This window comes from Artemia franciscana, chromosome 13 (assembly GCF_032884065.1).
Source record: "Artemia franciscana chromosome 13, ASM3288406v1, whole genome shotgun sequence".
In the NCBI taxonomy this organism is placed as follows: Eukaryota; Metazoa; Arthropoda; class Branchiopoda; order Anostraca; family Artemiidae; genus Artemia; species Artemia franciscana.
Window position 1 is genome coordinate 21,200,491 of NC_088875.1, and position 27,972 is coordinate 21,228,462.

Here is a 27,972-nt window from a genome sequence, read left to right on the forward strand (position 1 = left end):
ATATTCAGCGGCAGCCAATCATCAGGCGTTCTTCTCTTTATATATCTGATAAGAAATATTTCTGGCTCTAAAGTCGAAGGGAAGGTATCCCGCTAAAGCCTTTATTATCTCAGTTTTAGTAGATAATAAAGTTTTGCAAATCAAAACCATATAAATTTTTTGGACGGATACAAACTTTTTACAATTCTCTTTTTATTGGACGCTGACAACCATAAGTCCTTAAGTGGTAATAGCGGCACAAACAACTTTTATGAATATTGTCTGCTTACTTAACTTTCAACATAGTCATTTCTAAGTAGTTTTCTATCCAAATTTAAGTCCAAGTATCTTACTTTACCAATTGGTGGCATTCTATGACTTAAAAACCGAAGATTAATCTGTGAGATTTCTCTTTCCTTCGTAAAGACGATAGCTTCGCATTTATTAGGATCGAAATTTAATTTATTTTTATCTGCCCATTTTTAAAATAGTATAAATACTATTTTAGTGTGTGATCTAGGAAATTCGTATCACTAAAAGATATCATTACACATATATCTTCAGCATACGCTTGTATTGTACAGTCTGTTGGAATCTCGAACCAAGCAAATCGTCCATGTTATTAGACCACAAAAACGGAGATAGCATGCTTCCTTGTGAGCAAGATTTTTAATATGACATATTATCACTTTTATCACCATAAGAAACTGATCGATATAATGGGTAAATCTTAATCAACATGTCTAGAGGGGTAGAACAGTCAAATTCTAATAGCTTTTTGAAAATCTCGGGATTCCATGCATTCTCGAAGGCATCTTTAATATCAAAGAGAAGGCAAAGTGTAAATTTCTTTATCTTGTTATTTTCTTTCAGTATTATGATGAATTTCTCCAGGGCATCTGCCTCTAATTTACCTTTAACAAATCTTAACTGGTTTTTAGAAATCCAGTCATTATTAATATTAATTATGAAAACTTTTTCCATGAAAAAGGCTTTTCAAAGAAAAATAAAAAGCTCCATTAAGCCAAGAATGAGCAGAAACAAAGTCAAATAATTTTACACGAATAAAACTACCATAAATCACAATCAATAAATATATATATATATGACTATTGATTGTCAGTGTAATTGACATATACTGATATTTATTTTTTAAAGTTCTGATAATTTTTTATTAACGAACGTAAAAATAATGAAAACATTTAAAATGTATGTTGTTTTTTGTAAAGCGAAAATTATGTTCTGGTCTTGAAAAGAAATTATTGAGTTCGACTCGGCCAAATTTAATGCAATTTCTGCTCTTTTCGAGTTTCATATATTCATTGATAGTGATTTGTGGTAGTTATACGTTTGAAAGATTATTTGACTTTGTTTCCGCTCATTATTGGCTTAATGGAACTCTTTACTTTTTTCGAAAAGCTTGTTTTGTGGAAGAGGTTTTTGAAATTGATTTCTGTTAGTTTGGACAGTTTCATGGAAAAAATACTGTTTTACATTTTTTTTTCTAAGAGAATTCGTAGTTTGGGTTGCTATTTGTATGCTGGGGAAACCTTTTCAACAATTGTCACACCTGACATAACACTATTTTTTCAATTGTACAGCTTCTGAAGCTGATCTGAAAAATAAAACTTAGTATCATTCGCAAAAGATACTATCTATGCTCTTTGACAACTTGGATACTCTTGAGCTCTTTTTATATATTTAAATTGTAAAAACAGAAGTAGTAAAAGTAGTACCCCGAAAACGTTTTAACTTAATATCACATGTCGTTCTCAATATATTGCGGAGTTGTCTCATTGGCAACCATAAACACAATGCCATCGGATTTTTTCAAAGCAACGTTTAGTTTTAAAGCCTGACGGGTCAATTGCATAATTTTGGGGGTTTGACATACCAACTATCCCAAATGCCATAGTTTCTGGGCGATACTACTATGCTGAACAAATTGGATGTCTCAAAGTTTTGACTGGATGTATTTGGAAAATGAATAGGCTTGAGGGAAGGGCTCCTTGCCTACCAATCTCTTTTTACTCTTAAAAAGAACAACAGAACTTCTAATTTTGAATCTAATTAGCTCGTTTAAAAGTTGTAATGTTATATCTAGCTATTATAGAGTAGTGTTGCCTATGATATTTCTTATACCCTTTTGAAAACCTGCCTGCAAACGGGTCTTTCGTTTAATTGAACCTCTTAAACGTTCCCTAAAAGTTTTGGTCTTAATACCCTTAGGGTCATTAGTTGTAGTAACTGTATTGGTAGTATTAAAAGAATACACATAGTGCCTTCTGGCTAGTTCAAAATCCACCACACCTTACCCTTAAAAGTCTAAATTAATAATGTATGTTGTTCCTCATGTATGGCTTTGTCACCTTTTTGAAAGTCCACATTCTCATAGTTTGTTTTGAGTTAGTTCAGCAACCGCCTAAAAATTCCTTAAAAGCTTCAACTTAAAACCCTTAGCTTACACAGTAGCAATAGCTGTAGCAGCATCAGTAGTAGTATGCACATAACACCTTTGGTTTCCTTAATGATAGAATTAGGGGGGGGGTCTGATTGCCCTACATTGACTTTTGATTCTTAAGAGGGCATTAAAACTTCTGACTTCCAATCAAACGAGCTCTGTCCACAAAGCTTTTACGACTACCCGTTCCATAGAAAATTATATGCCCCGGGCATAACTTACAACCCTTTCCCATGGGCTCTGGGGGATTGTGTCCACCCTAAAGATATTATCACACGATTTTTTTACTATTGGTAACAAAATTTCTATATCACAATTTCAATGGAAGACGTTTTGGAAAAAGAGGATGTCAGGGAGGGGGCTAGTTGGTCTCCATCATGTTTGACTCTTAAAAGGGTACTAGAACTATAAATTTCAGATCAAATAAGGCTCTTCTAAAGTTCAGACGATCACTCCTTGCATATAAAAACTTATATACCCATGGGGCATAACTTACAACACTTTCCCCCGGACCCTGGGTGATTCTGTCCACCTCAAAGACCTTATTATATGATCTTGGGACTATTATTTAACAAATGGCTATTTCATAATTTTTATCGGATGGATTTGTGGAAAATACGACGTAAGGGAGTTGCCGCCGATAACTTTGACTCTTAAATCTATTTCCATTCAATTGAGCCCCCTCCGGAGTTTATACGACCACACTTTCCCTAAAAACCTCTATTATATGCCCTTGGGGTATAACTTACAACCCAAGCGCTGAGGGCGGGGGGTTGTCATCTTCAAAGACGTAATTTTCACACCTTTCAACTATGCTGGACAAAATGGCTATCGCGAAATTGTATTAAATGTGTCTTGAGAATGAATTGGCGGGGGGGGGGCTAGTTGCCCTCCGATCACTTTTGACTATTGGAAAGGCCATTTCAATTTTCAATCGAATGAACTTTTTTTTAAGTTTCTACAACAGAAAATGACCACCTCAAAATGTCTATCTGATGCATTTCGGAAATATGGGAGGTATAGAAGTAGGGGTGGGTATCTGCCCTCCATCCACCTTGAATCTAGGACACTAGAACTCCTGATTACCAATCCAATTATCCCCTTCCGAAGTTTTTACGGCTACCCTTTCTATGAGAACCTTATATTCCCCCAGGCTATAGCTTAAAACCCTTTCCCTGAGGGCTATGGGAAGGTTGTCATTCTCAAAAACATATTTTCCGGAGCTTTTAACTACGCCGAACAAGATACTTATTTCAAAATTTTGATTGGATGTGTTTGGGGAAGCGGCGGGTGTTTTAAAGGGCTAGTTGCCTTCCTTTCACTTTCGACTGTTAAAAAGACCGCTAGCCTTTTCAATTTCCAATTGAATGAGCCCTTTTTGATGTTTCTACAACAATTAGATAAATAAAATCCCTCAACTTATGCCGAAAGTTTCAACTTAATTTTCCAAGCCATTTCTGAGATATTGCTTATGCGCTCTTTTGACAACATGAATGTATATAGTTAGAAGCTTTAATTTAGTCCAATATCCTTCTAAATATTCCCTAATAGTTTCATCTTAATATCCTTAGCCCCAGTGAAAGCAATGATTGTAGCAGTAGCTGTCTAACTTTAGTCGCAGCAGTATAAACATAGTGCCTTTTGGTTGGTTCAACATCCTTCTCATCCTGCCCTGAAAGTTTTAACTTAATGCCCTAAGTAGTTCCTTGTATACTGCTGATGCGTCTTTTTCGTAATCCACATACATAGTGAGTGTTTTGATTTAGTTAAACATTGCCTCAACATTATCAGAAATTTTCTTCTGAATACCCTTAATCTCAGTAGTAGCAGTATCAATAGAAGTAATGATAGTCAAGTGGCATTAGCAGTAGAATTAAAAGTAGTAGTAGTTGCTTGCACATGTTGAATCTAGTGCTAGTGTAGAAAAAACTATAATCACCATCCATAGTGAGGCTGTTTTTGGCCATTTGCAGCATGACAATATGGTAGAATTAGCGTAATTGGCAAAATTATTGTAACATTAGTGACTTGTCTGATCTTAAAAAAATCTAAGGAAGCTTAAAAGAAACATAAGTAGACAAGACAGTAACGTCAGTTTCCACTGCCTCGAAAATTTTGTCAGGTGCACTTGAGGTGACAGAAACTTCTTAGCGAAAAAGTGACATTCTTGGCATTAATTTTCGAAAACATGATTTGGCAAATATTTTAAAACGTGAAAACCTTGTATTAGTTGGTAATTGATTTATAGCCAAGACAAAGTCACAGTAATGTATTTTTCCATCGTTTTGCATCTTCTGATGCTTCATTTCCTCTTTGTTAATCGGCTTTTTCACATTTGTGACCTATTGAACAAACTAAACTAAGAGATTTCATTTTATAATAGTTATAGAAGTTATTTTAGAACATGGATTAGTTGAAAAAATTTCAAGAATCTTATGAACAAAAACATATACCGGTAAAATTCTAGTCAATTGACTACTTGCTATCTCGGAAAGGGTTTAGGTTAGGAAAATGAAACTTTCAGAGATGAATCTAAAGATTAAAGTATGTCCTAGGAAGGTGTTTTGAAGCAACTACCTCCACTCCTTCTCCCTCTAGAGGGCCCTGACCTTTGATGACCTTTAAAAATATGTGTGTTATAAAAGTGAAACATTGCAAAATAGATTGTCTGCTTAATTGAAGTACAAAAAAATTGTTTTCAGCTTCATAACTTTGCTTAATTCCATTTTATAAGGTTTTAAAGATATGCAAATACATTTCCTAAATTTTGAAAAAAAAAACATTGATATAGCTCAAAATTCTGCTCAAATAACAGGAATTGCATTTTCAGAACTAAAGGCAGAGAAAAAGCAACTAGTAACTGCAAATTAAGGTAAAATGTTGTTTTGTCAAAATTTCAATAGGTAATAGACCTGACATGTAGGCAAATTTCAGGACCTTCTAAAGAGAGAAGGAGTGGAGGTAGGTACTTCAAAATACCTTCCCAGGACATAATTTAGCCTGTAGACCCATCCCTGAAAGTTTCATTTTCCTAACCTAAACCCTTTCTGAGATAGCAAGAAGTCAATTAACTAGAATTTTGCCCATATACTATATTATACAGTAAGAATTCATAGGCCTATCTTAATGGGTCATGGGTATGAGCCATTCTTCAGGGGAAAGCAGTAACAGCTCTGGCCTGCTCAATTTGCTAATAGTCAGCTTCAGTTGTTAGGGATGTAGCTACACTATTTTTATTGAGGGGCAAGAAAGGGTGCTATTCAAAAAATAGTAAAGAAAAACTGACTATTTAACAAACATGTGACTTGATGAGTTTAAAAACATTATTCTATACATTATAAACAATAAACACACATCAGACAATCTAGAATATAAGGGCTGGTGCTTTGCTTTTATTAAATTGTCAGTAGTGAGCTGCTGCAGCTTATCAAGCTTTCAGGTGGACAAAGGTGAATGTTGTATATACTTGGCTTTTCTCAGTCAGATTCACCACTAATGCTGCAGTACATATTCTCTTTCCACTTTCCCCAACCCCCACACCCAGCACAGGATACTGATGCTCATAATTGAACCAAGGTCTATTGTAATAGCCATGGATGTTGTGCTATTCACTTGCTTGTGATTTTGAATAAAAGATTTAATTTGTTATGCTAAAATTTTTATGTACATGATTTATTGAAATATTATTTATGATTTCTTATTAAATTGATTTTTTTGTGGATTTGCTGATTTACATTGATAAATAGTATTGATATCAGCAGGTAAAATAAAGTCAAAACAAAAATTGTAGGCAGTACAATAGTATTGGCACAGATTGTGTAACTTTATATTGTGCCATATTTCAAATTTGAAAGTATTCAAAAAATAAAGCTAGAATTATCAACTTCTATGTTGGGCATAGTTTTATAAAGAATGTCCAGAAAATCTGAATAATTCTTGGCATAATTGTGGCAGTTACCTTAATTTGATTAAAAATTGCCAGGGATACCAATCTAAAGGAAAAATTAACTCCTAAAGTTTGAAACTACCTCCCCCTTTGTATCTTTGTTTAAAAAAGGAATTATGTAACTAAGGAAATAGCAAATGTTTTTCTTGTGTAAATCAGGATATACTTTTTGGATAGGGGTTAAACTGAATATCATTTTAATTTCTATAATTCCCTTCACAAGCAAAGCTTAGTCCCCCTAGTGTTGCATGATAAAACTGATAACAGTATAAAAAGCAAATATTTAAGTACCACTTATGTGTGCATACAAAGTTTATAAATTGTGAGAAAAATATACTTATTTTGCTTAAATTCACTTTATTCCATTCTTGGCAGACATTTTCTACAGCATGCTGATGCAGAGATAAATGTCCTACTTATAGCACTGGCATTGTGTGAAAAGCAACTAATTTCAGTCATATTCTTAGCACATTTATGTCAATTCTTTTTTTGGATCTGGCCAAAAGAAATATTTAGAAATGCAAAAATGGTGAGAAGTCATCATGGTATTATACATTGAGGCAGTTCTGCATTTAGGGGTTAGTATGTTAATCCAGAATTTAAGGAATAGGATGTTATCAGTACTTATTAGGCATTTCAATGAGGAATAAGAGTCTCAGAGCTTCAAGTAAATACCAGAAATGAAAATTAAATACTGGAAATAAAAATTAAAACAATTAAAACATTCCTGGAGTGGATCCCCCACTACAAAGTTTTATGACTAAACTACAACCAATTTGACCTATCTAGTTATAGTACAAATATCATTATAAAATGCACTAAGTCTTATTTTCTTTTAAGTGATTTCTTTTTAATTCAGGAAGTTCTATTCACCACATATCTACCTTCTTATTCTTAAATGATTCCATTTTGTCCCATTTGCAGATGTAGAGGGTGTATCCATTTCCACTTTCGAACGTTTTGAAACATGTAATCTTGAACTGATAGGTTTTAGGAAGTAAAATCACCTTGAATATCAGGGAAAAAATTTATTTGAGCAAATATAGTGAAACAAAAAGCATAGAGCATGTTTGAATTTTGCCATTAGCTAGGCTCACATTTTTTCTTGATGATAAAAACTCAAAGGCAGTATATTTGGAAAAATTGTAATGTGGAACATATTATGGAGTGTAATGGACCCCTATTTTTCTCATTTTTCTTGTGTTAAAAATGAGCATGGATTAGTTAAAATACTTTATTACTTTACTGCTCTCAGTAAAGAGCCAAATTGACACTTAAAATGAGCAACAGTTTAAAGCTACTTAATAAATTATATTTTTTTCCAAAATTTTGGGAGGCAACTACCCCCCCCCCTCAACAACACCACTGCTTTCAATATAGCTCAAATATTACACTAAAAGTGCAACATGAGTGACATTTTGGAATAGAAAGGCTGGGCCAGACACATGGCCATTATGGAGAGCTAATTATGGGCTCATTTATACACTAATTTTACATTTTATTACTCTTTATAAGTTTGACTTAATAAGGGCATTATTATGTGCCAAAAAGTGCACTTTAGGTTATTTTTCAAATAATATATACCAAAAAAGTTTGTTGTCCTCATAATTTTATCTCCAAATTATTGGGGGGGGGGGCAGTTCCTCCCAAACAATGCCACTGTCTGCCCCTTCCCACCTGGATGTATAACTAGGTTATAGACCCAAAAGTTTACTGACTTTAGTGCTTTGAACTATTTTGTATGTTCATTTCTCATCAGTACTTGTTTGACAATGCCAATTTGAGAAACTCAAAGAACACAAATAGCTTTTTTTCCCCCTTAGACTAGGGTCATACCTAGACATTAATGCAATTTAAACAAAATCTTGGTAGGCTAATACTTAATACCAGGGAAGCATTTGCAGGAAATTGTAGGACAGAATTCTGAAAACTAGTTTAGAACAGTAAGGAGTATGAGTTCATAGAGATACTTATCTTACTCCTAAAAGTACATTACTTTCCTAATGAATAAATATTTATCCCATTCTATCTGTAACTGAGTAAATACTGTATTTAAAGGACTTATTTATTTTATACAGCTCACTAGAAAGCCATAGGCTTGTTGCAAGAAATGACAACTCAACAGCAACACTGCAAAACACAAAACAAGATATAATTTTCTGTAAAACAATTATGGAACTAAGTATATTATAGAAACTATTTTTCATAGAACTCAACTTTCAACAACAGCTCTCTTAAATGTTTGCACAGAAACTACAGTATCAGGTAAACTATTTCAAAGTTTTGTTGCTTGGTTAATATAGCCACATTGATCTATTTTATTGTGCACTTGTGGCTGACACAGTTTATGAAAGTTTTATCAAGTGGCTGAGTAATGACTAAGCTTGAAGAAATCATCCCAGTCCACATTATCAATACCTTTCATCTGCCATGTAAAAAGTGGGGTAGCAAAGTAGCAATGCTACTTGGCAGTTTTCTAATTTATTGGAAGATTTTGTCTGAAAATACCATTTTTACATGTAAAAATACTTGCTCAAAGGAAGGCTGTCAAAACACAAGTTGTGCTCTGCTGTGAAAAAAATTGGAATAGCATAGTGGCAATGCTACTTGGCATTTTTCATGACCTAGTAAAACTTGTTGTCAGATTTTGTCTGGAAATGACATGCTTCTACTATCCCCAAATTTTTGGAGAGTTCCCCAAAAATCCTATTTTCATTCAGGGTTACCATCCCCATGTGATTTTATCAGTAGTGACAATCCACCCCTAGTAATTGTCACTTTCACTTAACTTGACATAATTTTTTCACTACTTTCCAAAGATTTTGTCTCAATTTTTTAATGCACATCAGAAATCAGACATAGATAATTGAAGTACTGACCTTTCTTCCTATTGTAGTAATTAAATAAAAAAAACAAGTTTTTTTAACTGAAAGTAAGGAGCGACATTAAAACTTAAAACGAACAGAAATTACTTCGTAAGAGGCTGCTTCCTCATCAACGCCCCGCTCTTTACGCTAAAGTTTGACTCTGTCTATCAATTCTTCTTTTTAAAACAGTAAAAAATTTTAGCGTAAAGAGCGGGGCGTTGATGAGGAAGCAGCCTCTTTCATATACGAAGTAATTTCTGTTCGTTTTAAGTTTTAATGTCGCTCCTTACTTTCAGTTAAAAAAACTGTTTTTTTTTTTTATTTAATTTCTGAACGTTTTTGAATCAATGCATGTTTTGATTTTGGCTCTCCGCAGAGGAATAATTAAAACGAAATTTGCATTTTTTGGCTAAATGGCTTTCTCATAATTTTGATCGAATGATTTTGAGAAAAAAAAAGAGCGGGGGAGGAAGCCTAGTTGCCCTCCGATTTTTTGGTTAATTAAAAAGGCAACTAGAACTTTTAATTTTTTACGAATATTTTTATTAGTAAGAGATTTACGTAACTTATAAATTAGCTTACGTAAAGAACTTTTGTATTCTCATATTTTTATTACATATATGAGGGGGTTCGCCCCCTTGTCAGATCCTCGCTCTTTACACTAAAGCTTAAATTTTGTCCCAATTCATTAAGAATGACCCCAGAATCACAAAAGCCATAGAATAAATAGTTGAAATTACTAAAAATACTTTAACGTAAAGAGCGAGGTATTAGGAGGAGGTGAGCCCCTCAAATGGGTAATAATTTCTGTTTGTTTTAAGTTTTAATGCTGTTCCTTACTTCCAGCTGAAAGTACTTTTTCATATTTATTTTTTCATTGTGTTTTTAAATAATGCTAGTAAATCCTGCACTCCCTTCATGGAGATTTTCATCCCCCATCACAAATTATCGATGGAAAGTTCCCCCAGCATATCCCCCTCTTCTCAACCCCTCCCCCAACCAAAAAAATCCTCCTGAAAACGCCTGTACACTTCCCAATAACCATTACTGTATGTAAGCATTGGTCAAAGTTTGTGACTTGTTGCCCCTCCCACGGGGACTGTGGGGGAGTAAGTCGTCCCTAAAGACATAGTTATAAGGTTTTTCGACTACGCTGAATAAAATGGCTATCTCAGAATTTTGATCCTATGACTTTGGTAAAATAATTAGCGTGGGAGGGGGCCTAGGTGCCCTCCAATTTTTTTGGTCACTTAAAAAGGGCACTAGAACTTTTCATTTCCGTTAGAATGAGCCCTCTTGCAACATTCTAGGACAACTGGGTCGATACGATCACCCCTGGGAAAAAAAAAACAAATAAACACGCATCCGTGATCTGCCTTCTGGCAAAAAATACAAAATTCCACATTTTTGCTGATAGGAGCTTGAAACTTCTACAGTAGGGTTCTCCGATACGCTGAATCTGATGGTGTGATTTTCGTTAAGATTCTATGACTTCTAGGGGGCGTTTCCCCCTATTTTCTAAAATAACGCAAATTTTCTCAGGCTTGTAACTTTTGATGGGTAAGACTAAACTTGATGAAACTTATATATTTAAAATCAGCATTAAAATGCGATTCTTTTGATGTAGGTATTGGTATCAAAATTCCATTTTTTAGAGTTTTGGTTACTATTGAGCCGGGTCGCTCCTTACTACAGTTTGTTACCACGAACTGTTTGAAAGGATAATGTAAATAAAACCATACCATTTCATCAAAGATTTTTTGTGACTCATGGTGACAAATTCCATTTGAACATGTTTACATTCTGGGTAATTTTGAGCATTGATGCAAAGAGGGTTATTTTAGACAGCTCAACAGCTACTACTACTACTACTACTACTACTAATAACTTACTGCAGCACCAAGCCGCAACAGCCGTGAGTTTAAATTTTGTTTTCTTTTGCTATTCTATTTGATTTTTTAAAAGATCCGAAAATATAAGAGACTTAGATTAAAAAATAGTCTAAGATAAAAAAGAGAAACTATGGTTCCCATGCAGAGAAGGGGGAGGGGATTCTGTGATGAATTTGGAGATATCTTCATTATCGAGCTATAAATTAGATGAAAATACCACTTGAGACCTTTTTTTATGCTCTTTCAAAATGTAGCTGTTGTTTTACTCAGAAATTAAATGGACCATTTAACATGATACCTTTTTCCTTTATTTTCTACAATTTAGTTTGAGTCTTATATTCTTTTACTTCAGATTTTTGGCATAATATTAATCTTAAACACATAATAATTGAATGTGTGATATATTAAAGGGTACTTATGTATAACACTGCCAACACCAAGTTTATTATAATGCCAAGTTTATGTTGTATAATGTTTGAGAAGAAACCAGTTTTATCTGTATGTATTAAGAAACAATTAGCTTACACTCACTGGAATACAAGTGGTGGGTGACAGAATACATTAGAATTATATATTTTGGGCTATGCATTTGCACACTAGGGGTGGGGGTTAGGTTAGTTTAGGTCAGGTTACCAACCCCCTCCCCCTAATGTGCAAATATATAGCCCAAATTTTGTTTCTAAAATATTATATTTTCATCATTTTTTTTATTTTTCGTTAGGTTAACCTAACTTCACTTCTGTACTGTTGGTGGTATAATGCATAAGCACTGATTAAAGGAATTATTTTTTTGCAAGGAATTTTCTTCATTTAAAGATTTGTTGAATTTTGCTTGATTTGGTATGTAAAAATTAAGCACTTTTCTCTTTTTTCCTTGAGAATTTTATTTTGCCTTCAAACCTTTTATCTTCAAATGTATTCTCCTTCTCCTCCTCCCCTCACCATTGCTACTCTGGTGCTCTCCTCCCTGCATTATTTTTGGTGGGCATCCATGCTTCATTGAGTGGTCCAACTGCAGTTTTGGATCTTTTTATGGTCTAGGGAAGTTGTTAAGTAAGTGAATGAAATATAATGGAATAGATATTCTGCTCAAAGTAGGGTATTGTAAATTTCTTCAAATACGTAGGCTTACCTCTGCAACTTCTAATGCTTGAGCAATTACTAACCCTGTATAAAGGGTGATCCTGAGATAAAAACAATGGAATGAAAAAATGAGTTAGGATTGGATTTGCCATTCAAAACTTCCTACATATAATTTTCTTACTATAAAAATTGCAGCCTCTCTTATCCCCCTCATAATGAGACAAAAATTATTTTAGGGATTAGATTTGGGCAAAAGTAGTATCAGAGCTTCATAATACATGTGACTGACAGGTTGACAATCAGTATTGTTTCCCCAGAAAATCTGGTGCTTTTGTAGCTGTAGCATAGTGATCAGTCAGTATCAAGCATGCAGTTGGGTATGCATTATTTTTATAACAGCATTGGAGTGTACAACTTCATTCATAAAGTAACAGCAGTATGCTATATACAGCATACTTCAGACATCGAATACTATAGTCCACTGGCAGTATTAGAGTATATATTATACAGTGCTTTTGATAAAATGGTAGATGGAGTATGATATTTATGGCTAGTATATGGCTTGCCACTGAATTAGTTTGTATTGTTGTGATTCAGACAAATATTGATATTTCTGACCGCAAGCTATACTATGTTGCATTTGTTACTTTTCTGAAAATTATACACAAAAATAATTTTTCCTCAAAGCTTAGCTGTCACAACACAAGTTGTGCTGTTAAAGTGTTGGCAGCTTTTGGATTTCTGCTACTGACAGCTTTGGAACTTCTTGCACACCTGCCCTTCAAAATACAAAACATATTGATCATGTCAATCCTGTCCTGTCAAAACTATAGGGATGGAATTACCATTACTAGCGGCAAATCATCATCTGTGATGGAGCCGTGAAGCCAGTAATAAAAAAAAAATAATAAATAACCAGTTGGTATTGGGTGCATTGATGTCACCAGGAACAAGAATTTTTGAGGAAACAGGTGAAAGGTATGAATGATAACTTAGCAGGCGGTTGTCATTTAACATACTAAATTCATTTCTAGAGTGGCTTCGGTATATGGCCACAATCCTCACATTTTGGGATAGCCCAACAACTTAACTTCCACACTAATTACTTCACTTCATTCACTAGTAAATGAAATGTCGACTTCTTCATAGGTCAATTCTGGTGACAGCAAAACATGAATTCAAACTCCTCTTTTTGAATGCTTCTTGTGGACAATATTATAACAACTCAGTTGACAGAAGTGTGCTTTGGGATTAAGGCAGTACTTTGGAAGCACTTCGGTCATGATAACTATATCAAACAAACTTAAATGCAGTTTATCAACTGCATTTTGGATACAGTTTATCAAGTTTGTCAGAAAGTACATCAGCATTTGTATACAACACGGGAAAGAATTTTCTTCCATTTCATGCCTGGGGGGGGGCTGCTTGTCTCTGATTTCCTGGGAGGTAGCGAAAAGTGTCAACGAAAACCTGCTCAGGACCAAATCTACCATTTGTGATTTTCCTGACAGCCTCTCTAGCACTCGTCGCATTCAGTGCTTCTTTCAGCATATCATATTTTTTTCTTTTCAGTCATCTCAATTTTTGAATGATTTTGCACAATTCTAAGCTCAGGAAATCTTGTCTTTGTTGCAGGGGGATTTGTGGTTAAAAACAGACAAGCCATGTCTCTCTCAATAGGGTAAAGGCACCGATAATTCGACAGTGCAATTTTGGAACCACTGTCGAAATTTTCTTTTAAAACAGGATAACTCTGCTTTGTCGTGACTTGGAACACCATCTCTTGAAGCCATCGTTATGTTTTGATAATATGAATCGTGGATACTACATCTGATACACCCAGATAAAAAAGAATATTCATTTCAATCAGTTTCCTGTTTTCGACACAAAATGAGCTCCCAACAATTTTTTAGCTATGTAATGTTCAATTTGTCATTACTTGTTTTTTTTTTCGCAAAAAAAGTGGGACCAGTACCAACGCATCAAGATACATTTGATCTTCTCTAAAATGTAGCCACATTGGCTTTCTCTTGATAAAATTAAGTTAAAATGGCAGCTAATATTATATTGACGAAACAATGTTCCAAGTGTCGAAATTTCTTGTCTGATGTAGTAGTGGAATACCAGACCAACTAAAAATGGTCCTTCAGCTGAATTCAAAGTAGATATTGGCTTCTATTACGAGATTCACTTCTTTTGAAAATTTTCTTGTAGTATCCTTGTCAAAATTTTTGAAAGACAGCAATAGGCCCTTTTGAAGTCTGCCGAAACTTCACTGAATATGTAAAACAGATGAGAAACAATTGGTGTCGAAATTCAAGGTTCCTGTGACGAAAACATAGTCCAACTACGGGTACTTTCTCAACAACGAGAGATTTTGATTATTATTATTTGTAATAATATTTCACAAAAAAATTAAAAAAGTTCTTATATTAATTGTAGTTTTACTGATTTGATGCTAGATGTTGGATTTTTCCATCATCTGAGGAACTGCTGCTTGGCCTCATACTGTGTTCATATTTTTAATTATTTGACTTGGTTGATCACAATACTTTAATTCATTTATCACTGAATAAATTTGTAGTAGACCCGTGCAACAGCACAAACACATAAAAAAAAATAAAAAAAAAGACAGAAGGAGAAAAGGAAGACTGTTTTCCTACATTAGTGATCAACATAGATCAGCACATGAATGAGGCTTTAACCCTACTCATCCATACAATCACATAGGTCAAACAGCATAACCATACACAATCAACCATAAAGAATAATCCATGGACAGGCAGTCGTATCGTCAGTAAGTATAAGTTGTCATTTTCCAAACATAAAAAAAAGACAAATAATCCAGAGGCATCAACCCAACACAAGTGCTCATCAGGAGAATACACACTTGCATATAGGGTTTCGGTACTTTAAATGCTCTACCCAGGCAAGTGGCGTGCCTAAATTCCCCATGGTATCCCCGTGTTAGGTATCACCCCAAAATATATGTCTATGCAAAAACAAACAAATGTAGAACAACCAAGTAGCACCAAAACAAGCTTATCCTACCTTAATTTTGGCTCTCATGTATTTAAGTTACTAATTCACAATCTATATTAAAACTAAACAATTATTCAAAGTTTTTCACTATGTCAAAATTTCTCTATTAATGTAAATGTGACTTACATAAAAATCAAGGAAATGAATGTAAAATAAGGCAATTTGAAATGACAATATATGCAAAATCCCCCGGAAATCCACTGTTAAAAATTAGGGACACGCCAAACTCAGTAACAAGGAAAATCAAAATTAACCAAAGATTTCGCTAAGGATTTCAAGATAATTCTTTTCATATTTATTTAAAAGTTCGTTATAATGAAAACTACATTTTTTAAATTGCCAAGTTAATCTATTTACAGAAAAACCTCTTAAAATCAATTTTTGGCTTAAAATTTTACATCTGTTTTTAAAATCAATATAATTACTACAAATCCTTGCATATCTAAGTAACTGTCAAAATTCCACCCATGTTTTGGATAAAGCTAAGAATTTACATACGAAGGCAAAATCCATTAAGTCAAATATAATGGCAACAAACTTTTTAAAATTCTTGAAATCCACTCCCGTTTTCTTACACCGTATCCCACCCAAAATGCTGATGAAACATGTTAAACTCCTTGGTGTCACAAACTTCTAATAATCTTAAGTAGGGTATATATATTCTGCAATTCTGGGTAAGAATTCTGGACTCCAGACAACGAATAGTCAAAACAATTTTTAAAGTGGAGGACCATTAAAGCCAAGAGGAAGTGGGCCATTCCAGGTAGCGTTTATAGAGAGAGCTATATCACATTATTATATGACAAATTTTATTATAGAGACTTTGGTCTCACGATTACACTCCATATGATTATCCAATCTTGTCCCTAGACTTGAGGCAATTTTTCCATTTTTTTATTCCAGTATCTGAATAGTGTTGTATACATTTGCACATTAAAAAAGGTTGAAGAGAAACGAAGAAATAAAGTAAAAAGAAGTGGCATGTCGAATGCACCAAGCCCTGCCCACTAATATTTCCCAAGTATATCAACACGCACTTAATTGGGTTCCGACTTATGTCGAAAACAGGTATCTTTTTTGTTCTGTCAAATTTATGGGTGAAAACTCTCTAATTCAAGGAAATCGAAGTTTTGTACCCTTTTCTGATAACATATCAAACTTCTAATCAAACAGTTAGATTCTTAGATTTTTTTTTCCCTACATACTGAAACCCTTTTCAAACCAAAAGTCTTCAAATTAAGCCTTCTTGAGTAGAAACATTGTTGTTTTTTTTTAGAAAAACTGTTGAATAATCAGTACATTTACCCTGGTTGTCTTAAATATGAGTTTTACAGGCCTGTATTTTCCTGGTTGATGTTTACCTAAACGGACTGTAAGACTATGCTTTGGCATGCAACCTTCAAGAAAATCTTCATTAATCTGATTCAAGTCAGATTCATCCTGCTGCTTCCTGTTCTTAGAGCTCTGGTTCTCTGCAAACCAAAAGCAATAAGTTTTTCTGTGTTCCAGGTCTGAACGAAATTCACCATAATTTTGAACCAATCCACCCTGGTTCCATGAACCAGCAGCTCTGTCACAATTTTGCGCAATTTTTTAAGAGAGCTTCACTTCCAAGGCACCAAATTTTTGTTCTAGAACGCCTGCAGCATTCTTCCAGACCTCAGACATGCAACATTTCGCTTTAAGTTCTGCTTTTATTTGCTTGACTTTTGCACTTATTAGGGTAAGCAGCTCATTAAACTTTTCAAGAATTCTGAATGAACCCTGTATTTTAGGCCTTATAATGTTCTTCATTTCAGAAGCAATAAGCCCTTGACTTTGAATACTTTTTATTTGCACACAGGATAATGCCATACAGACCCGAGCCGGCGAGACATCTTTATAAAGAGCATGTACTTTGTTCTGGTCATGTCGACACAATATATGCAAAGCCACGACTCGCATTGGTAAAGCAGTGCAAAACTGTTTTATTCCAAACTTTTGTCGTAACTTTTTTAAATATCAATTCCTTTTTCCGGCGACTATCTCTGATTCTTCACTGGTCTGCTTTTACTCATTTTGTGCTCAAACAGTTGAGCACAGTTTCCAAGAACTTCATAAATTTGACTCTCTGTAAAAAATATATGGGTTAGATATAATGACTGTTACCAAAATACAAAGTCAAAACTTACAGTTGTTTTTAAACTTGAAAACAAACTATGAACTTGATCCTCTCTTGGTAACTAAGGGTAAGCTGTTCAAAAAATTTGGGTCAGTTCTGCTTTTTAGGGCTGTAATGAGAGAAAGGTTGAGATAGCTAGGACACATTTGACAAATGGAGATTGACATATTGCCAAAGATAGTCCTTGTCAACCATCTAGGCCCAAACAAAGAGCAGTTGGTCCCTGATGGAGTGGGAGGGTGTTGTAAGAAAAGATTTAAGAGAAACGGGAATTTCCTGGGAGGGTGCAATGAGGGAGGCTTTAAATAGATTGGAATGAAGGAGGAGTGTGCATAGCTGTTTTGGCCTCAGGTAGCTTGGTGCTGCAGTGAGTTGTTATTAGTAGTAGCAATAGTTCCTCTCTAACAGAGGACAAGTGGTAAATTAGAAGAATACCTTACCCTTCCCTCCCTGTTTACTGTAGAATTCCTCAAAGAAATTTATTAGGACCAGTTTTATTCCCTGTAATGATTACTAAAGTTGGTAATCCTTCACAGATGGAAATATGCAGATGACTTGTTGCTCATCAGATTAAATGCAATTGCTTTAATCATTTCTCGTGTTTTGGACAAAATTTTTTTCATGTTTGGGTTCTAAACATGAAAGTAAACACTATTAAATAAATACCCCAATCAGGCTATTAACTTGCTGAATTTTACTCTAGTTTTTTTGGGCCTACCCGAACCAAAAGGTTTGTGAAACAAGTTAAACTCCTTGGTGTCATAATTTATAATAGTATTTAAGTGGGTTTTGCATGTTTCAAACATCCAATAATATCAAACGCATTGTTCTGCTTGTTTATAATTCCTCAAAGAAATTTATTACATAAGGGTGCAATCCCTCTGTGTTTACCTATCCTTTGTTGGGCTGTTACTGGAATATGTATATCTTGCCTTGCATCCAAATTTTTCCACTGATCTTAGCAACAAAATAGAATTGCTCCAGAAGCTTTTGCTCAAGGTTATTTACAAAGAGAGTAAAAACTTATTCTCATTTCTACTTACAACTGCATGCCTTAGCACCTTAAAAAGTTAGGCAAAGTATTTGTTTGCGTTTTGCCAGCTATGCCATTTTTATATCAGTATTAAAGATACTTTCTCTCACAACCCTTTAGATCCAGTCTCCCTTGCTCAGACTGCTAAGTTGTTCCAACTCACTTTTCAATCCATTCGTTTACAAAGAGGTTTCGGGTGGGAGTTTCATTCCCTTTATCATGGGTTTATTTCATAATAATTATAATCACTTCTTATTTTTTGTTATTCTTTTGTTCCTTTTTGATGCAGTTGTAGCTTTTGCTTTTTGATTCAAGTTCAGAGTTCTATTTTGTTTCTTTTTTGCTGCCAAGACTTTTCTGGCTGTCGTTTCTCCTATTCTTACTGATTTCTGAGTTTTGTCTACGTTGTTTTATTTAAACGTTTTTTGCCTTGAAAATTGAATCGGTTTTTTTTTTATATCTTGTGACAGTCTTTTATCAACAAAGTGGTATCTTGTGTAACTGAAGGCCAAATTTGACTGGGAATGAGCTGAATTCTAGGCAGGTGTGAGTCATTTTCATAAAATCGGTTTCAAAATTACATGTGTGATGTGGAAATGAGAATCTGAGTTACACCCTAGACACATTTTGGGTTGTAGATCCATTGCAGTTTATTTATGTAGAAAACAATTTTCAGATTAATGGAGTTTATTGTTCGTCAGGGGGAAGGATGGGAGCTACAAGCTGGCCAACACGTTTCATACTGAATTCAGCTGTATACTACCACCACCACTGACAGCTCATTGTAAAATCAAACCTCATGAGGTGTGTGCAGCATATTTAATGTGTACACTCCTTCACTCTATTTTGTTCAGAATGTGTCTTTACTCCTTCTCTTCGAGTTTGTACTCCCTAAACTCTTTTGTTATGGTTTCTTCCTACTCGACTCGAGGACATCTTGTCTAATTTTCTTGTTTTCCGTTTCAGTTAGCTCGAGTGGGATTGCCCAATTACCCAATTTTTGGAAATCTATCATCAATCATCTGTGTCTTTGACCTATCATCTTAGCCTTTACTTCCATTAAATAAAAAAGACAATTTTTTTTTTCAACTGGAAGTAAGGAGTAAAAAGCTTAAAACAAACACAAATTATTTTGTATGTGAGGGGAGTTGCCTCAATACTTCGTTTTTTACGCTAAAATTTGACTTTTCGCCCCAATTCTTTAAGAATAACTTCTGAAACACGAGGGCCGTTTAATTAGAATAATAAGTCTTTTTTAAATTAAAATTGGCGGAAAGAATGAGGTACTGAAGAGGAGGGAAAACCCCCTTATATACGTAATAATTTCTGTGGTGCTCCTTACTTCCAGTTGAAAAAATGTTTTTTTTTATTGAATTTCTGATTGTTTTTAAATAGTGCCAGGAAATCTGACTCTTTCCATGGAAAATTCCTTCATCCCACAGTAAATCCCTCCATGAAAAGTTTTTCCCACGCAAAATACTTCCCCCGCTCCCACCAGGAAGATTCCCCCAGATAAATCCATTCTAGCTGAACCCCCCCCCCCCCATAAAATTGCTTACAGACAATTCTGGCTGAAATTTTTTTCTTAGAACAGTCTCATTTGAAATACTTTATTTACTGATTGTTTTTAAAATCATGCTGGAAATCCCTCCTTCACGGAAAATCCTTCCCACAAATACCCCCTTGTAGAATCTTGTTCCAACAGAAAATTTCCTCTGGAAAATTTATCCCATGGAAAAGTCCCATATGAGGAATTTCTCTCAAGGAAAATCCCCCCCCCCCTTATGGAAAGATACTATTGATAATTCGAACCCAGTAAGAATTTCCTCTCGGACAGTTCCCCATAACATTGCGACATATAAAACTGAGTTGGCATAGATGAATTACAATAAATAAAAATAATTTTGTATAGGGATTCCAGCAAATTCCCCTAGCATAAAATTTAACTTGGAAAATTCTTCCCAGAAACTTCCTTCCCCGCAAAAATTATCCCCGTGAAAGAATCTCCCCCTGAAAAATATCTATATTTCCCAATAACAAATACCATACTGTATGTAAACAGTGGACAAATTTCATGACTTACAGACCTTTCCCCATGGACTTTAGGGGGTCAAGTTATCCCCAAAGGCATAATTACCGATTTTTTCAACTATGCGGAACGAAATGGCTATGTCAAGATTTTGATTGGACGACTTTGAGGGAAAAGGGGGAGGGGGCTAGTTGCCCTCCAATCTCCTTGGCCACCTAAAAAGGGCACTAGAATTTTAATTTGCGTTCAACTAAGCCTTTGTCCTATAATCTTAAACTATTGGTTCGATGGGATCACCCCTTGGGAAAACAAACAAACAAAAAACAGATAAATAAGCATCTGTGATCTTTCTTCTGGCAAAAAATATAAAATTCCACATTTTGGAGATGGGAGCTTGAAACTTCTATTTCAGATTCAACATATCCGTTCTCGGATACGCTGAATCTGAATCTGTTGTTTCCCTCCTTTAAAAAATCAGGCAAGTGTTCCTAGGTTCATAGCTTTTGAAGGGTAAAACTAAACTGAATTAATCTTATATATTTGGAATTAAGCATAATAAGCCAATTCTTTTGATATATCTATTGGTATCAAAATTCAGATTCTTAGATTTCTTATTGCTGTTGAGCTGTTTTGCTCCTTATTTACATTTGGTTACCATAAACTGTTTGATTAGTGACAGTATCGTAAAGTCTCATCTTTCTTACAGCTTTTTTTTTATATACAGTCATTTAAACATGTAATCAAAACAGTCCACAGGCAGTTCATTTGTTGTACAATCCTTTCGTCTTTTTATCCAATCCTGTAAGGTGTAAGCATTAATCAAGAAACCGAAGGTGTCTTTTTGAGAAGTCTTTCTGTTTTACTATTGTTGAAAGCTTTCAATCTTTTGACGTCTTTTTCAAAAATTCCTTGGAGATTCTGTAGCCAAGTGCGTAGATACGGGAAGTACAGTTGTATCTTTCCATGTTAAGCCTACATTTTTCACCTTGCCCTCAGATAGGCACGTACCAGAAATTCTGTCAGGAGAACAACTTTGGAAGAACACAGAAAAGGCAGATCATATGAAAATATAGGTGACAAAATAAAGATTAATAAAGTTTCAAGTTTGTGTCTGGGAACAAGCCCAAAGCCCGCCTCTTCCGCATAAGTTTCTGTTCTTGTAGTTCGATCTGTGTATTAGCTCAGAAAATCTATTACCAACAAGTTACCTAGCTTTGACGAGAAATTTCATGATCATAAATGTCTGCTAAGAAAATAGACAATAATTATGATTTTCTAATATTTATGGAATGTGAAAACAAATACTACTGATTACTATTTATCCCAGTTGCCCTTTTTGTTTTGTTTTGTTTTGTTTTCTGTTTTGTTTTCTTATCTATCTTTTTTATCCATTTTTTATATAAAAAGGCAATGATTAAGTTTTGAAATCTTTTTGTTCTAGTATTAAGCATGAGCAGTTTGTCGTTACTCGAATTCTGCAAGTTAATTGGCAAGCTAAAGCATTTAAAACGCACGGGTTGGGTGCTGAGAGATATAATTGAACCCGAAACAGTGGCTTCCCATATGTACCGTATGGCTTTACTCACTTTTGCTCTCAAACCTGAGGAAGGAATAGACCAAGTCAAATGTATGAAGATGTCATTAGTGCATGATCTTGCGGAAAGCATTGTAGGAGATATCACCCCGCACTGTGGTGTCACAGAGGACGACAAACATGAAAGAGAGAAGAAAGCGATTCATGATATAGCTGAACTGTTGCCAGAGGTTTCTCGCGAAGAAATAATTAAGCTTTTTATGGAATATGAAAGTCAGAGTACATTAGAAGCAAAATTAGTAAAGGACTTTGATAAATTTGATATGATAATGCAAGCGTATGAGTACGAAACTAGTAAATGTGAGCTGGGAAAACTGGAAGAATTTTTTACTTCTACCAGAGGCAAATTTACAAATGAGCAAGTCAAAGAGTGGGTGAAAGCGCTAGAGGATGAAAGGAATAAAAACATGAAAAAGCTGAACACCCAATAGAAAGCCAATGTTAACGGAAGTTGATAAGATAATGAGCTACGGATAATCTTTTTTTATTTATTTCTGTTTTTGATTATTGAAAGAAATTGTTTTAATTCGTTTAATGTGTTTTAAGCATTATGCCTTGTGTCAGTGAGGGTAAAGCTTTGTTCCAAACAAGTTTCCCGAGAGATTAGTTAGTTGAGCTTCACAAAATTCAAAGTCTAATCTTTCGACTCTTAATAATGCGCTGAAATATCGGATTCAGCTAAGTGTCCATAGAAAGTGGTGTTTTTTCGCCTAGGGTTTTTATTTTACTCGATAATAATTTTCATCTGCCACAGTACTTAAAAAGAGATCTTTGTGCTTATTTTGCTTAAACATTTACGAGTCCATGAATGTGCCTTCAGTCAGCCCTTTCTCTCCAGATGAATAATGTATGACAAAAAAAATCAATATTTGTGGAACAGTCGCAATCAAATTTTTTGCGCAAAATTTGACTGCGTCTAAATAATATATTAATAGTGGTTTCCAAAATAAACACCACATATATTTAATTACTTGTTTTGATTGAAATGCACTAGGTGTCCAATGGAGAAATTTGTGTTTGGCTCATATGCCTAATATGGAAAATGCCGTTGAGAGAATTCCCAACCAACACAATTTGTTGGTTTGTTCTTATGCCTAAATACAGAAAAAGTTGTGAAGCGAATTTCAGAATTGAGTGGCTGAAATTAGCTTCTCAAGAAAATATTTAATGTTATATGTTTAATAAATTTCATGGTTTTGGTATTAATTCTAACTTTCAGGGAATATCGTTTTCATTGTAAAAAGTTGATAGTTAATACGGTGCTTTGACTCTAAAACTGAAAAAAAGGAAAAAAATGGACTTTAGTCACATTGGTGTCTGTAAGTAAAGGCAATTAGAGCCACAATACAGGAAATTTACCGTAAATTTTGGTGTTTCTTTTTAAATTGACAAATCCTAAAAGTCAAACAGTTGTCGTGTGGACCGACCCCTGAAGCCGATGATGATTATTTGAAAATGCCAGTTTTTAGCGCTATGCTGGTATTTGGCTCTTTCAGAAACAAGTTGCTATAGCCAATAAAACCAAGACACTGAAGAAATTAACAAGGAAGATGTTCGTGAGTTTGAAGTTAGTGTCCCATTTATATGGTGAAAATAAATTCTTTAATCATAGAAAATATGATTAAATAAACCATCAAATTTATCTTGGAGAATTAGAAAAAAATAGTCCGATTGTCGTTTGTTGGTCTTTTTGTAGTAATAATCCTTATTCTTGAAGAATATTTTTTAAATATGAATTATAGAAGTCTATAATTCTTCTATACCTGTTCAACGACCCATTTAAGAACAACTATTGAATATTCGGTTAGAATACTTAAAGCCATTGTTTTAAGTATTTTAGAAACAGAGCAACTTTTCTATAAAAAGGAAGGAATATTGAGGTACTATTGACTAAAAAAGTGAGAGGCCATAACAAGAAAAAAAGCAGAAAACACGATTATATAATTTGTGTAAAAATTGTAAATAAGTGAAGTATTACATGATCTGTGCATAAAGGATAGTTGCAACAGGCTTTTGTTTATTTGGTTGATAGGAATAGAACCAGCTCACTCAACACTGAGTAATGTCACACGTGCTTGTTTTTCATTCTTTTACCTTATATCTTTGCATAATGTGCTGAATCTGTATCTTGAGTGGCTATTGAGAGCAATACGACTGAACTTGCAATTTTAGTACCAACTTTCAGTTCAACCAGTTAATAATACAACGATTGTACATCAAGTTTAAAACAGACGGGTTTTCAACATATTTTGATGAAATGTAAACTAAACTTTCGTCTGTTACTTACAAGTAAAGCTCCGTATCTACGATATTTAAAGTAAATTTTTAAGTATCCATGCGAAATACCGATGTCTACTAAAATTTTGACACTTCTAAGCAGGGTAAGTTGCGCTTGTCGATACCAATAGCAACATCATTATCAGGCAGGCTATTATTGGCAATACTGTTACTTTTATAGGAGTTGGTTTTATGTTAAATCTTTTCTTTGCTTTTCTTTTGTCTCTTTGTAATTTAACACAAATTTTTTTGGACAGAAATTTAACCCTTTGTCTTTTCAGATCTATGCTATGAGAGTTCTGCTTTCTGCCTTTCGTTTATGTAGCACAGTAAAACAGAGCCATCTGTGTTTTACTTGGAAACTTGAGACTCGAAGCATTATCAAAGCCTTATTTTCATCTGAGGCAAAGTCTGATAAAGTCCATGTAAATGTTGGGACCATTGGGCATGTAGACCATGGAAAAACCACGTTAAGTGCTGCTATAACACGAGTTATGGAAAAAAGTGGCTTTTCAAAATTTGTAGGTTACGATGAGATTGATAAAGCCCCAGAAGAGAAATTGCGTGGAATAACAATTAATATTGCTCACTTGGAGTATTCTAGTCAGAATCGACACTATGCTCACACTGATTGTCCTGGACATGCTGATTTTGTTAAAAATATGATTTCAGGTGCTAGTCAAATGGACGGTGCTATTGTTGTAGTTGCTGCCACAGATGGTCAAATGCCACAGACTAGAGAGCATCTACTATTAGCAAAGCAACTTGGCATTGACAAGATAGTTGTTTTCATAAATAAAGCGGATTTAGTAGATTTAGAAGTATTAGAGTTGGTTGAGATTGAAATGAGAGAGTTGCTTAGCGCATTTGGCTTTGATGGGATTGAAACACCTGTTATATGTGGATCTGCTCTTCTAGCTTTAAATGGAGACCCTGGACCTTATGGTGAGCAATCTATTCACAAGCTAATTGAGACTCTTGATAAGCATATACCTGACCCGACAAGAGATGTAACATCTCCATTTTTAATGCCTATTGACAACGCCATACAAATTCCGGGCAGAGGTACTGTTGCCATAGGTACTATCAAAAAAGGAGTTATTAAGAAAGGAAGTGAAGCGAGTTTAATTGGTTTTGGTACAAACTTAAAAACGGTACTAACAGACATTCAGGTGTTCAGAAAATCAGTTCCGACGGCATCTGCCGGGGAGAATGTTGGAGTACTACTTCGCGGTGTAAAAATTGATAATGTTCAACGCGGAATGTTAATGGCTGCTTTTGGCTCAGCTATACCTGGTAATCATTATGAGGCTCAGGCGTATTTCTTAACAAAAGGTGAAGGTGGACGTGCAAGGCCCATTCTTTCAGGCTATCAACAGCCATTATTTAGTCAAACGTGGTCTATTGATGCTCGTTACGATCTACTTACCGAAAAAGGAATGGTAATGCCAGGAGATACCTCAAAGTTGCTTATTACTTTACTAAAGCGAATGTACTTTGATGTCAATCAGCCCTTTACTATCAGAGAAGGAAATAGAACTGTAGCAACTGGTATAGTGACTAAGAAGTTGAAGGATAGAGAATTTCCCCCAGGAAAGCTGAACAAAGTTGTAATTGATTAGCCTTTTATTTAAAAATTGTTTACAATAAAAGCCGTGAGCTTAAATGCATGCTACTATAAATTGGCACTAGGTGTAATGGCAGTGATGAATAATTTCAAGGCACACAAAACCACAGTTAATGTTATGACAAACGTAGGTAAAAATAAAAAAAAGAGAGAGAATAAGCCTGGTTTTATTTACAGTACAGTTTTAAATTTAGTCATGTGTTCTGTCTGGTGTGTCATTATTGCTATTGTCTTTTTTTTAATTACCTTAAATGCTTAGAGCTGACAGAATAAACCGACGAATAAAACTATAATTTCAAAAGAAGGGAAGGACTATTCTCAAACCTACAAGTGTGTTTCAGCTTGCTTAGGCTCATTTTCTCATAAGTAAGAACTTATATTTATTTAGAATTTTGAATATTTATTTTCTGGGATGGACTTCGCCTGTCACGAGTTACAGGGAGCTACTAGAAAAAAACAGACTGGATAAATGTCAGGGACACGCTCTTAAGCCTTAAGTTGGTATCAGCAAAGTTAACTAAAGTCTTAATCTTCTAGATTGTTTTTCGGTTAAACACTCGGTTGGGTTTCAAGCCTTCAATCTTCTGCATGTAGTGTTGTGATTCATGAGCATTGGATAAGTTTAAACCAGCTCGAGTTTAGGTTAGCATCGAGCTTGATTAACAGATTCTGAACTACAAAAAGAATGGGAGGTTTACAAAAAAAATAAATAAAAAACATATAAAAAATTTGTTGATGTGCATTTTTATTAGGTTTTTACGACTCTGAAAAGTCTTGGGGGGGGCTCAAACCCCATAAACCCCCTCGTGGACATGGCCTTGGTAATATGTCATAAATTGTAAATAGGGTTGGCTAGAGGCCAGGATCAGAAAAGAAGGCGTGTAAAAGAAATAAATCTACTATGCAGATCCTGACTGACGATGTTCAAAATCTGACGTTTTGTTTTATCTGTTTTTTTTTTCAAACACACTTCGTTTAAAAAATTTACGCTAAGATTACCTATTTTTACTTGCTAAAAATATTTGATGAATAGTCTAACTATTTTTATATAGCATGATTAAGTTTTTTTTTACCATAAACTACAATTCTCTTCACATACATATATACAAGCAAACACTCTAATTTTCTATAACAATAATTTCTGTCTCCTCAACGGAGAATTGTCATTGCAAAACTAGGCTTTAATAAGCACCGAGGAGTTGTGGCACTGGACAAGGCATTCTAAGGGTTTATGAAGTTAGCGTAGGAGAGCGACTCCTGTCTATCTCTACTTCGTTTTGTAGTCGCGAAGGAAGTTCTCTGTAGATGGCTTCAGGAACAGCGTCTGAAACAAAGTTATATTAGTATAAACTAAGCAGCAAAAAAAAAAGAAAAAATGTTTTCCTTTTGGAGAAGCTGGAATCTTCGCTCATAAAATTGATCTGTATTTCATTGTTACAAAGAGATTGAGATGAATTTCCAGATTAAACTAACTTATACATGGTGATTCATCGGTCCTTTTTAGTCCTGTTTTGGACATATACTGCATTTCATTTATACATACATATTAGTGCTGTCACTTACTTAAAGTACTTTTACTTGAAGTACTACTTAAGTTAAATTTTCCATTACTTGTACTTAAGTAAAAACTCTAGGGTGTACTTATTACTTGATACTTAAGTAAGATTACGAAATACTTATTACTTAAGATACTGTTAATGTACTTGTTTTTCAAATACTTTACCTTTGACACGAAAATTTTGTGTGTGTGTGCTTTGGCAATGTACAAGAAAACATCACCTTTAGATTTAGAGTTAACTCAGATATAGCTCCATGCCCTATTTTTTGATGTGAAATAAGGTATTTGTTTCTGACGAAAAAAATTATAGTATGATTAACACTTGGTTTAATTTTGTTTAAAAGTTATATAATAAAAAAAATAGAAATTATTTCACAGTTCACTGGTCGACAGTGAGCTAAAATCCCTTGTTTTGTGCTAAAT

At 34.4% G+C, this 27,972-nt stretch overlaps 2 protein-coding genes across 6 annotated transcripts in view; one reads left to right on the forward strand and one right to left on the reverse strand.

The window, feature by feature from the left end:
- Nucleotides 1-26,030, forward strand: part of LOC136034648 (elongation factor Tu-like) — a 235,032-nt gene extending 209,002 nt beyond the window's left edge. The window contains exons 1-3 of one of the 4 annotated variants that reach the window (XM_065715954.1): nt 4,632-4,704; nt 16,780-16,993; nt 24,646-26,030. In XM_065715954.1, coding sequence (XP_065572026.1) covers nt 16,937-16,993; nt 24,646-25,986 — 1,398 coding nt within the window. In that variant the 5' untranslated portion in view covers nt 4,632-4,704; nt 16,780-16,936 and the 3' untranslated portion in view covers nt 25,987-26,030. Of the gene's footprint in view, nt 1-4,608; nt 4,705-16,779; nt 16,994-24,645 lie in introns of those variants that run through there. The other 3 variants (XM_065715955.1, XM_065715956.1, XM_065715957.1) reach the window with 3 other exon arrangements.
- LOC136034647 (cartilage oligomeric matrix protein-like) overlaps nt 25,973-27,972 on the reverse strand; it is a 208,356-nt gene continuing 206,356 nt past the window's right edge. For both annotated transcript variants that reach the window (XM_065715952.1, XM_065715953.1), the window contains one exon: nt 25,973-27,315. In XM_065715952.1, the coding sequence (XP_065572024.1) occupies nt 27,221-27,315 (95 nt within the window). In that variant the 3' untranslated portion in view covers nt 25,973-27,220. The remainder of the gene's footprint in view (nt 27,316-27,972) is intronic.